The sequence below is a fragment of the Anomaloglossus baeobatrachus genome, chromosome 5 (genome assembly GCF_048569485.1).
Source record: "Anomaloglossus baeobatrachus isolate aAnoBae1 chromosome 5, aAnoBae1.hap1, whole genome shotgun sequence".
NCBI classification, from domain to species: Eukaryota; Metazoa; Chordata; class Amphibia; order Anura; family Aromobatidae; genus Anomaloglossus; species Anomaloglossus baeobatrachus.
Genome location: NC_134357.1, coordinates 405,802,160 through 405,815,151, shown reverse-complemented (window position 1 = coordinate 405,815,151; position 12,992 = coordinate 405,802,160). Strand labels below are relative to the sequence as shown.

The following is a 12,992-nucleotide window of genomic DNA, read 5'->3' as shown; positions in this document are numbered from 1 at the left end:
TGGACATGACACAAGTCAGGTACAGAATATGTTTTTAACTTTAGTAGGTTAGGGACTGTCTCAGATGGGTACACCGTGACGAGGTGAGACAGCTTCTTACCTTTTTGCAAAAATGTATATACTAAGTACCCTGTTATTAAGCACTTGCAATTTATTTATTTATAGTCAGGGTATTTTTCCTACAATTTTTCTCCTTGGTTTTTTTCTAGTCTTGAGGCTGCAATTCACATGCTTGTAATGTTGCATGTTTATTGAACATTTGTTACAGCTCAGTTTTTTTTGGGATTTTTGTCTGTTATCTTGCTTTAATGCAAGTTGGGGGTGCAGCCCTCCTGATACTGAGGCTGAACAATGACCTGCTTCTCACTTTTTGCTGTGTATTTAATCTGGGACCCAGCTGACCACTTTACCATTCATATTGAAGTTTGGACATGACACAAGTCAGGTACAGAATATGTTTTTAACTTTAGTAGGTTAGGGACTGTCTCAGATGGGTACACCGTGACGAGGTCAGACAGCTTCTTACCTTTTTGCAAAAATGTATATACTAAGTACCCTGTTATTAAGCACTTGCAATTTATTTATTTATAGTCAGGGTATTTTTCCTACAATTTTTCTCCTTGTTTTTTTTCTAGTCTTGAGGCTGCAATTCACATGCTTGTAATGTTGCATGTTTATTGAACATTTGTTACAGCTCAGTTTTTTTGTGGTTTTTGTCTGTTATCTTGCTTTAATGCAAGTTGGGGGTGCAGCCCTCCTGATACTGAGGCTGAACAATGACCTGCTTCTCACTTTTTGCTGTGTATTTAATCTGGGACCCAGCTGACCACTTTACCATTCATATTGAAGTTTGGACATGACACAAGTCAGGTACAGAATATGTTTTTAACTTTAGTAGGTTAGGGACTGTCTCAGATGGGTACACCGTGACGAGGTGAGACAGCTTCTTACCTTTTTGCAAAAATGTATATACTAAGTACCCTGTTATTAAGCACTTGCAATTTTTTTATTTATAGTCAGGGTATTTTTCCTACAATTTTTCTCCTTGGTTTTTTTTTTTTTTTTTTTTTAGCTGTGTGTGTGTCTGGGATTGGCTGACATGCTGGCCCGCCCCACTACACGCGTGCGCTTAGGGATGGAAGACAAGGAAAAAAAAAAAAAAATGGCGATCGCCATTATAGAAACAGCAGTGATCTGAAGGCGCTGTTCACGCACACTATACACTGAAATGTCATAATAGTGTGATTCACATAGTGACTTACACTATTACAGCGGAAACCAAGCTAGTAATTAGCTGTTTTTTTGCTGCTAGAACCGTTCTCGAACGTTTCTAGAACTATCGAGCTTTTGCAAAAAGCTCGAGTTCTAGTTCGATCTAGAACAGGCCCCAAAATCACTCGAGCCTAGAACTGGCGAACCTCGAACCGCGAACCGCGCTCAACTCTAGTCAGGAGACTGACTAGGCCACTGCAACACTTTGATTTTTTTCCCTCTTGAACCAGGCCTTGGTTTTCTTGGCTGTGTGCTTTGGGTCGTTGTCTTGTTGGAAGATGAAATGATGACCCATCTTAAGATCCTTGATGGAGGAGCGGAGGTTCTTGGCCAAAATCTCCAGGTAGGCCGTGCTATCCATCTTTCCACGGATGCGGACCAGATGGCCAGGCCCCTTGGATGAGAAACAGCCCCACAGCATGTGTCGCGGGCGGGGAGGAGGGTGTCAGCACTGCGCTCACCCCACTGCTCGGGTCCGGCGGCTGCTGCTCTGTGGTGGTTCGAGCAGTGGGCTGGATCCCGGGGGGTCTCGAGTGTCGCTCCTCGCCCGTGAGTGAAAGGGGATTGGGTTTTGGAATATAGTTTATTGTCCGTGACGCCACCCACGGTTGTGGTGATTTGTTGACACCACCGCTGCTCTGTATGGGGATCCCGGGAGTGATGGTATGGAGCAGCAAGTTGTTGTGTTGCCCCTCCGTGGGTAGAGGTTGGTGATCCCGGGGCCCAGTAATGAGGTGGAAGATGCAGGGCTTGGTGGGCGCAGGGACGCGGGGGCAGCGCTGTGCCTTGCGGCACTGTGGTACTCACTCAGCCTGAGACAATGACACAGTTCTCGGTAAAACACACGGCTGGAAAGATGGTTCCCACGGACGGCTGCACTTGCTTTTCCCCAGTAGTTGACGGTGACGGTCCCTTTTCCTGCACCTAAGATGATGATGGTTGCGATGGGTTCCCACCGGTAACCCGCTCCCCGGCTTCAAGCTGGGCCGATGGAGCTCTACTCTTTGCCCGTGGGCGCTGGCCCTGAGAAACTGGTGCCCTGGTGGTGGCGGTGTCTCTCCTTTAATGGTTAGACTGTTGCCTTCAATCGGGACTTGGTTGTTTGGAGACAGTCGTCCCCTTCACTGACGGATTTGGCAAATTATGGCGACTCCTAGCCTTGCCGGGATCCGAAAGGCCCCTGCCCTGGTGCTGACTGTTCCTTGTACACTGCTCCAGACCGCCGGGTCACCACCCGTCCGCGGTCCTTCCAGCAACCTCCGAGCAGTCACTCCTGCGGACAATCACCGCCGTCTGATGACCTTGCTGTCTCTCAGCCCGGGGCACACACCCGGACCAACTTCAGGCTTTACTAACTGTCACTTCAGCTTTTCTCCTTAGCTCCTCTACCACTTCACTTCCTTCTACTTTCACATCCTTAACTCTTCACTTGTTTACTCCTTCACGTCCCTAGCTGGACTGCCTGGTTTTCCCGCCTCCAGAGCTGTGAACTCCTCGGTGGGCGGAGCCAACCGCCTGGCCCACCCCCTGGTGTGGACAACAGCTCCTGGAGAAAGGCAACAAGGATTTTGGGTTAGCTGTGGTGTTCCTAACTGGGGTGTAGGGTGTGGTGGTGTGATGACCTGTGACCCCTGGGTTGCCCAGGGCGTCACACATGATGCTGCCACCACCATGCTTGACTGTAGGGTTGGTATTCTTGGGGTCGTATGCAGTGCCATCCAGTCTCCAAACGTCACGTGTGTGGCTGGCACCAAAGATCTCGATCTTGGTCTCATCAGACCAGAGAGCCTTGAACCAGTCTGTCTCAGAGTCCTCCAAGTGATCATGAGCAAACTGTAGACGAGCCTTGACATGACGCTTTGAAAGTAAAAGTACCTTTCGGGCTCGTCTGGAACGGAGACCATTGCGGTGGAGTACTTTACTTATGGTATTGACTGAAACCAATGTCCCCACTGCCATGAGATCTTCCCGGAGCTCCTTCCTTGTTCTCCTTGGGTTAGCCTTGACTCTTCGGACAAGCCTGTCCTCGGCACGGGAGGAAACTTTCAAAGGCTGTCCAGGCCGTGGAAGGCTAACAGTAGTTCCATAAGCCCTCCACTTCTGGATGATGCTCCCAACAGTGGAGACAGGTAGGCCCAACTCCCTGGAAAGGGTTTTGTACCCCTTTCCAGCCTTGTGACCCTCCACGATCTTGTCTTTGATTTCCTTGGAATGCTCCTTTGTCTGTCCCATGTTGACCATGTATGAGTGCTGTTCATAAGTTTGGGGAGGGTCTTAATTAGTCAGAAAAGGCTGGAAAAAGAGATAATTAATACAAACATGTGAAGCTCATTGTTCTTTGTGCCTGAAATACTTCTTAATACTTTAGGGGAACAAAACAGAATTCTGGTGGTTTGAAGGGTTGAATAATAAATGACCCTCTGAATAAACTTGTCTCAATTTAAAAAAGAAATAACATTCTTTTTTGCTGCAGTGCATTTCACACTTCCAGGCTGATCTATAGTCCAAATGTCACAATGCCAAGTTAATTCCGAATGTGTAAACCAGCTGCTTCTAAGTTCCATATGTAGTATATCATTCTTGTTACAACCCGTAGAGTCGATCCGCTAGAGCTACAATGCACCTATTTTACTTAATCTCCCCTATGATCATTGTTCTATTGCATGTGAAGAGTAAGTTAGTATCCTATGTTTAAATTGTCTTTTCAGGGAGTAAGGAGACGAACTCTAGTGCCACCTACCAGTATTGGAAGTAGGAATCTTAAAAGTCAAAAGTGGCCCTTTAACGAGTTTTTTCATATGATCTAGGATTTATGCCAGATCAGAACCTCAATTTGCAGACATGGTGTCTCGTGATGATGTTTAAAACACATGATTGTATTATTAACAGTATATATAGACAATCTTAAGTCCGAAGTCCGATCTCTTATTCATCCTCTTGGATAAGTGGTATATAGCATAAGTATTCAGAAATCTTCGAATAGGCGAATTAACAAGAGCACGTTGGACCTGTACTAAAGAAGAAGAATGCAAAAAAGAGGAGAGAGCTGTCCGTACCAGATTAAAAACTCACCCATATCAAAATTGAACTCATTGGACTCTTATGTTTGTAAAAAAAAAAATAACATAGAGGAATTTTTGTCACCTAAAAAAGAATCCCTGAATAATTTCCACAAAAACCTAAATTTTGTTACAACATACAATAAAAAAAAAATATTTGGGTTTAACACAAATTATCAAAAAATACCTATTTTATTTAAGTATGATAAGTTGTATAATATTGTAAAAGATGGTTGTGGTTTTTCCCATAAAAAAGGCCCTACCCTAGGTAATATGTTGCTTCCTAATCTAATACAAGAACATAATCACACTAGCCCAACTTATATATATAATCACACATATATCAATGAGTGGATATAGCAGATGTGCTATTTGAGACACATTTGGGAGTTGATTAAGGACCACACCAGACAGAAACGTGTTGCCTTTTGTTTTTAGTCTCCATGTTCTGTACCTACTGTGCTTTCTTCATGGCTAATATTTTAATCAAGATTGAATAAATGGACTTATTTTATTATTGTTTGGATGCCTTTTGTGACCATTCTTTTCAACCAATTTTTCTACTTGAAATCAATAGTCTCTTTATGATGGATGATTGGATCAACTCCAATAGGAAAATACTCTTTATTTCAAATTCTCTAAACTGGAGTGCCCATTAACAATTTAGAATAGGCCAAATATGGTATTTGAAAACTTTTCTTCTAAACCAGACAAAATCCTTACATCCTTATGATAACTTTTCTCTGAACATTCCTTTTGTTGACTGCTTTCTCTTGACTCCCTCGATCCACATGAACACTTGCCTGAAAGTTCAAGTCTTTTCCATATGAAAAGCAGAGTAAAGTGTATCCAGACTCATACGGCAGTGGCTTATCTTCCTGAAGAATAATAGGATCATATGTTTTTATATTAAAACATTTGATCCTTATCTTCTCAACACGAATGGTTGACTGATCATTCAGTTTCTAAAATAGAATGTGTTTAGGGCAACACTGCAGAAAAATCAGTGAATAGGCAATACCACCAACCCTTAAGGGTGCTTTACACGCTGCAACATCGATAGCGATTGCCAGCAATGTCGAGCACGATAGCACCCGCCCCCGTCGTTCGTGTGACATTTGGTGCTCCCTGCCGTAGCGAACATTATCGCTACGGCAGTGTCAAACGCACATACCTTGTCAGCGACGTCGCTGTGACCGCCGAACAATCCCTCCCTCAAGGGGGAGGTGCGTTCAGCGTCATAGCGACGTCACTGCGGCGTCACTAAGCGGCCGGCCAATAGAAGCGGAGGGGCGGAGATGAGCGGGACGTAACATCCCGCCCACCTCCTTCCTTCCGCATTGTCGGTGGACGCAGGTAAGGAGATGTTCGTCATTCCTGTGGTGTCACACATCGTGATGTGTGCTGCCGCAGGAACGACGCACAACATCGTACCTGTGGCAGCAACGATATTAAGGAAAGGAGAGACGTGTCAACGATCACCGTTTTTGAATGATTTTGTGATCATTGATCGTCGTTCCTTGGTGTCACATGCTGCGATGTCGCTACCGGGGCCGGATGTGCATCACTAACGACGTGACCCCAACGATATATCGGTAGCGATGTCGCAGCATGTAAAGCACCATTTAGTCTTTGGATTGGTGAAGGAACTGGAAGACAGGCCTCCACCAGTCATTTGGTGACCTCATTATATTGTGGTTTTCCATAAAGGCCATTAAAACAGATGGACCAGTGACATGATACAACTGCTGATTGGTACATTTTTACCAGTTGGTGTTCATTTGAATGTTCAGACCAAGGTATATCAAGAGAACTAATATATCTATACTAGATTGCTCAGTGCGCTTAGGTTTTCAGCAGTGAGAGTCCTCTTACACCACAGAGAAATGCATAAAAGATCATTTTAGTCCAAGAACGAGCATTATGGCATTTTATCCACAATCATTTGAATGGTTGAATATCTCACCAAAACAATAAAAGAATTGACATGCTCTAACTTAAAAAAAAAACCAAAAAAAAAAACCACTTTGATAGTTCAAATCTGTAAGGAAATAAAATAAGGAGAGCTGAAAAATCTCATTCATAGCATTTTTTTTAGGTGAATGTTCTAATAGAGGAATCTATATGGAGCCTTTGAAGTCCAACAGCTGATTATAATGCAAAATTCCACCTGCTTTGGAGGTCGAAGCGGCCCCCTTACCTCTTGGGCCCTTCTGTAGTATGTCCACCCCTGCATTACGGTGATATAACCCCTTGCTTCAAGTCTTACCATTTCTTGTAATGTTTATATTCCTTCTCTCTTCGGTCTGATGCCGATTCTAGGTCACTCATGGGCAAATAGTCTTTGAGGTTATAAACAGTTAATCCATTTTGCTTGGGCGGACACGTGCACACACTCTTCTTGGAGGGGATTTCATAGCTGAAACATATAATAGCATTAGTGGATATACATTGACATGTTGATCATTGAAGTTATTACTCTATCTTTGGAGACTGATCTGTCCCTTCAGAGATGTACCATGTAGGTCTGCCATGAACCAACAGCACCTTGTAAATGTCTTAAATTGTACAAAATGTCAAATCATAGGAAATGTTCTCTTCTAGATGATCTGTCTATTGTTACCACAAAATATAGCATAACAAAAACAATCCTGAGCTGTTATTCCCCTGGGAAATGCCAACTTTTTATTATCATTCCCCTTCCCAATACTGTATGTCTCGATTGTGAATTAAAGGGGGCTTTACACAGTAGCGATATCGCTAGCAATTTGTAGCAATAGCGAGCGTGTAAGTACCCGCCCCCATCGTGCATGCGATTGTTTGTGATCGCTGCCGTAGTGATGTGTGCTGCCGCATGAGCGATGAACCACCTGGATAAACAACCCTTACCGATTTTTGAGTTTGGGACGACCTCTCCATGGTGAACGATTTTCACCATTTTTGAGGTCGCTTAAGGTCGCTGGTCAGTGTCACACACTGCGATATCGTTAATGACGCCGGATGTGCGTCACTAACAACTTGACCCCGACGACCAAACATTAACGATATCGTAGCGTGTAAAGCCCCCTTTAGAGTGATGATTACATTTATTAGTTGACAATGTAATAACAGATTATAGGATTTGAACGTTTTGTATGAGGAGTGGACATTAAATTCCTTCAGTTGAAAGGTAACTTCAGTAAGGATGAGCTGTCAAAAGATCTACAAAAACACTGTGGGCTTGTAGTCCATCAATCTAACAAAGCAGGGTGTCTCGTTATTCTGGATTCTTCCCTGTACAAAAAACAAGAGTCTGTTATTCTGACACTAAAGGCCTGCCACACACTGAGATAAATCTGCGGCAGATCTGTGGTTGCAGTGAAATTGTGGACAATCGGTGCCAGTTTGTGGCTGTGTACAAATGGAACAATATGTCCATGATTTCACTGCAACCACAGATCTGCCAAAGATTTATCTCTGTGTGTGACAGGGCCTTTAGACCTATAGGCTGTTGGACATTAATCTGACTTTAGCCTTCAAGAATAAATTACCGTATTTTTGAGATTATAAAATGCACTTTTCCTCCCAAAACTTTGGGAGGAAAATGAGGGGTGCATCTTAAAATCTGAATGTAGCTTACCGTGGGGTTGTGCAGAGGTGTCAAAGGAGGCAACGAGATGGTCCGAGCAATGCACTGTGCTGCCGGCGCTGCTGGTCTGTGTGACGCTGTTCTGGATCGGGCCGCGAAGCTCTGTTCTGTTTGAAGCCGCTCCGTTCTGCTCTGTGTACGGCTGCTCCGTCCTGCTCGGCTGCTGTGTGCACGGCTGCTCCGTCCTGCTTGACTGCTCTGTGCACGGCTGCTCCATCCTGCTCGGCTGCTCTGTGCACGACTGCTCCATCCTGCTCAGCTGCTCTGTGCACAGTTGCTCCGTCCTGCTCGGCTGCTCAGTGCACGGCTGCTCCATCCTGCTCGGCTGCTCAGTGCACGGCTGCTCCGTCCTGCTCGGCTGCTCAGTGCACGGCTGCTCTGTTCTGCTTGGCGCTCGGCTCCTCCGTTCTCCTTGGCGCTCGGGTGCTCCATCACCAGCCCCGCACACAGCAGAGTGACACCGGCCCCGCACTGAGCAGAGCAACACCGGCCCCGCACAGAGCACAGCGGCGTCGCCGGCCCCGCACAGAGCAGAGTGGCGTCGCCGGCCCCGCACAGAGCAGAGTGGCGTCGCCGGCCCCGCACAGAGCAGAGTGGCGTCGCCGGCCCCGCACAGAGCAGAGTGGCGTCGCCGGCCCCGCACAGAGCAGAGCGGCGTCGCCGGCCCCGCACAGAGCAGAGTGGCGTCGCCGGCCCCGCACAGAGCAGAGCGGCGTCGCCGGCCCCGCACAGAGCAGAGCGGCGTCGCCGGCCCCGCACAGAGCAGAGCGGCGTCGCCGGCCCCGCACAGAGCATCACCCGCAGTGAGTATCTGGGTCCCCTTCTATACTACTTGCAGTACTCCAGTACCGCCCCTGCCTCTGGTAAGACACCACCAGATTATAAACAGACCCCCTATTTTTTTTTACCTTTTTTTTTCCCTCCGAATTTGGGGTGCGTCTTATAATCCGGTGCGTCATAAAACGAAAAATATGGTATCTACATTATTGGATGAAATCGTTAGTCTGGGCATCATCAGGAATGAAGAAAAAAAAAAACAAAACATTATTTTCTTAAGCATCCCATTCTCCCAATTTTGCATGGTTTACCTAAAGCCACAAAAATACTTTACTACCTCCTTTGTGTCCTAATACTTCAAGCATTGGCTCATTAAATGTAAAATTGTGAGAATAGTTACATGAGCATCTTCAGTCTTTAGTTGGTAGAATACAGGGGTATCTTAAGGATAGTTCCAGCGTGTTAAAAAATTTTGATAATTTTCATTGGAGACAAAGCTTTTCATTTCTAACCTGCGATGTAGTCATTTTATGCTCTGTTATTCTAAATCATTTGGCATTGAAGGCTCTAGTTTAATTTGGACAGTTATAGGTTATATTTAAGGGAATGTAAGGGCGGCTTTGCACACTACGACATCGCAGGTGCGATGTCGGTGGGGTCAAATTGAAAGTGACGCACATCCGGCATCGCATGCGACATCGTAGTGTGTAAAGCCTAGATGATACGATTAACGAGCGAAAAATCGTCGTAATCATATCATCGGTGCAGCGTCGGCGTAATCCATAATTACGCTGATGCGACGGTCCGATGTTGTTCCTCGTTCCTGCGGCAGCACACATCGCCGTGTGTGAAGCCGCAGGAGCGAGGAACATCTCCTACCGGCGTCACCGCGGCTTCCGTAGGATATCCGGAAGGAAGGAGGTGGGCGGGATGTTTACATCCTGCTCATCTCCGCCCCTCCGCCGCTATTGGCCACCTGCCGCGTGACGTCGCTATGACGCCGCACGACCCGCCCCCTTAGGAAGGAGGCGGGTCGCCGGCCAGAGCGACGGTCGCAGGGCGAGTGAGTGTGTGTGAAGCTAGCGTAGCGATAATTTTCGCTACGCCAGCTATCACACGATATTGTACCTGCGACGGGGCGGGGACTATCGCGTGCGACATCGCAGCATCGGCTTGCGATGTCGCAACGTGCAAAGCCCGCCTAAGTGTAGCACCCCTGAGACACTCTGACTACTACAAGGATCTGCATTTGTCGCGGGCGGAGGAGGGGACGCTGCGCTCTCCCACTGCTGGGGTCTGGCTACTGCTGCTGCTGCTGCTCGGTGGTGGCTAGAGCGGTGGGCCGGATCCCGGGGACTCGAGCAGCGCTCCTCGCCCGTGAGTGAAAAGGGGGGGGGATTGATTGTGGGGATTTGATATTGTCCGTGACACCACTCACGGTTATGGTGAGATTGGTGACGCCACCGCTGCTCTGGACGGGGTTCCCGGGAGCGATGACAGGGAGCAGCCTGGATATTAGTTTTCCCCTCCGTGGGTAGGAAGGTTGGTTGTCTTGGGGCCCGGTGATGGGGTAGGGATGGATGGCAGGCGGGTTACGGGGCCTGGCGAGGTGCAGGGTCACGGGGGCAGTGCTGTTCCGCACGGCACGGTGGTACTCACTCAGCCAATGATGTACACAGAGTCTCCGGTAAAACAAACGGCTGGATGGACGGGTCCCACAGACGGCTGCGGTGTTTCTCCTCCCGGCAGGTTGATGGTGACTGCCTTTCCCTGCACCTGTGTAGTGTGTACGGTTCCAATGGGTTCCCACCGGTAACCCGCTCCCCAGTTTGAAGGTTACTGAAGGAGCCCCTTTTGCCCGCAGGCTCTGGCCCTGGGAACTTTAGCCTTGGCGGTGACTGTGTTTCCCTCTCTCGGTTGGACTGTTGCCTTCTGTCGGGACTTGGCTGCTGGGAAACCCAGGAGGTTCCCTTCGCTAACAGATTTGACAAATTGCACAGCGACTCCAAGCCTTGTCGGGGTCCGTAAGCCCCTGCCGGATGGTGCTGGCTTCTCTTTGCGTACCGGTCCGGTACCGCCGGGCCACCGCCCGTCCACGGTCCTTACGACTGGCTCCAATAGGCCTCTCCTGCAGACGGTCACCACCGTCTGCCAACCTTGCTGTTCCGTCCGGGCCACACACCCGGACCACTTTTTGTCTGCTTCTTTACCACTTTCCTTCCTCTCACTTTCACTTCCCAGCTGAACGCTCCCTTTTTCCCGCCTCCAGGACTGTGAACTCCTCGGTGGGCGGGACCAACCACCTGGCCCACCCCCAGGTGTGGACATCAGCCCCAGGAGGAAGGCAACAAGGGTTTTTGTCTGACTTTGGTGTGCCTGACCGGGAGTGTTGGGTGTGTTAGTGTAGTGTTTGTGACGTCCTGGCTTGCCCAGGGCGCCACACATCCTTCTTGCGGATGCAGGATTTACCCCCTGGGACTTGGAGTACCAGTGCCGATACCACCAAAGCACAACTAAAATCCTAGTTCTCCACTCCACACCGGGCATAGAGGGTTAACCATGTTAGGGGATGGTCGCCATGGAAAGGAACGAGTCCCTGGGATTAGCCAGCCTAGTGAGAGGGGTCAGCAGTCCGTAGAGAGTCTAGGGAAGTGTGGCACACAGGAGAGGTGTGCGGACGTGTCTGAGCTGGGTCCGTGCAGCGGTGACCCGGGGGCACAGGAGAGAGGTCGCCAGGATGGGTACCAGAGATACCGCTGGGACCGGAGCACGCACGGGGCACAGGGCCCTAGATCAGGCGCCAGTTCTACACGGCTTGATAAATACCTGCCTGGTGAGGACACCTTCACTGACTTCACCAAAACAAATAATCCGGTGGAATCAGCAGTAAACTAGGATCGGGGTTCGGACACTTACCTCCCCACAGGGTCCGCACTGCCTGACATACGGAAAAGGAGACTGTACCCCAAAAGGGACAGTCAGGCCCCAAACGCTCCACCTTATGGGGACCCAACCAACAGCCTACCTGCGGAGGACCTAACACCATTGCGGCAATCACCACCAGCTCTGGGGAGTATCCACATTTAGCAGCTTCAGTTCTCTATCTTTAACCGCAACCTACAGGTGGCATCACATGACATTAACTCTATTCACCCATGTAAATACCTTTTACAAAAGAAGCCCCAGGGCACGGGATTGGGCAACGGCCAGCAGAGTGACATTCCCATTTGTTAGCGTCCGGGACCGAGTACCCCCTTCTCTGGGCGCGACAGCTTCTTTCTCCTGGCATCACAAACAGGATTGGGACAAGGCCCGTTAACGTTAACGTGTGCCTTAAGGAGCTGTATTTAATGGACTGTTTGTGTAAAGACTGCCACCATCTTTAATGCTGAAAAATTGGCTGCGCCATCACTGTACCCAAAAGAGCGCGAAACTGAAAAAAGCGTTCGAATAGAAGCCCCGCCCACGAGTCCTGAGAACGCGGGCGGAAGTCAAAAGTAACCGGACCTGGAAAGTCCCATTGTGCCATAGTCCCTGCGAGAGTGGTGAGAAATGACCGAAGGGGAACAAAGGATGCAGGCACTGGATGATGGGAGTGCGGCGGGACCTTCCTAGGCCATACAAGGCGATGACAACGTGGTGGGACATGCTTCGGTAGAACAAGCAGCAGCATCCGTAGCCGTGGCGGCCGCCCTGATAATGCCGATCACCTTACCGTATGTACCCGGCGCAGCCTGGCTGCCCCAATATGATGGCAAACCCGACGCCTTACCGGGATTTAAAAAGAAAATTTGCACTGTACTGGACAGGTACGCGATGACCGGCAGACAGTGGGTGTCTGTGGTGTTGGGACAGTTAAGGGGTGCAGCTGAGTTGGAGGTGGAGACCTGGTCAGATGACGATCGGAAGTCAGTAAATATTATATTTGACAAGCTCAAAGCTGTCTTTGAAACTCGCACTGAGGCAGAGCTCAGAATGGAATTTTATAACTGTAAGCAGCGGTCCCAGGAAAGTATCAAAGATTATACCTTGAGGTTGCAGGCAGCCCTGTGGACCCTAAAGCTTGTGGACCCCATTACTGACCAGGAAGGAAACAAAATGATGGTTGAACAACTCTCTGCACTATGGGGACCCAACCAACAGAGAATGCCGGGGACACAGGAACCTGGGTCACTACATTGGCACTGATACTCCACGGGACCTGAACCAGCAACACCTGGGTCCAAGTGAGTAGAGACTGTTAAAGACAACCTGGT

The 12,992-nt window shown here is 48.5% G+C and overlaps 1 protein-coding gene across 1 annotated transcript in view; it reads right to left on the bottom strand.

The window, feature by feature from the left end:
- LOC142311638 (beta-1,4 N-acetylgalactosaminyltransferase 2-like) overlaps positions 1-12,992 on the bottom strand; it is a 204,628-nt gene that overhangs the window by 110,360 nt on the left and 81,276 nt on the right. Inside the window, exon 2 of the mRNA XM_075350206.1 lies at positions 6,601-6,750. Within this exon, the coding sequence (XP_075206321.1) occupies positions 6,601-6,750 (150 nt within the window). The remainder of the gene's footprint in view (positions 1-6,600; positions 6,751-12,992) is intronic.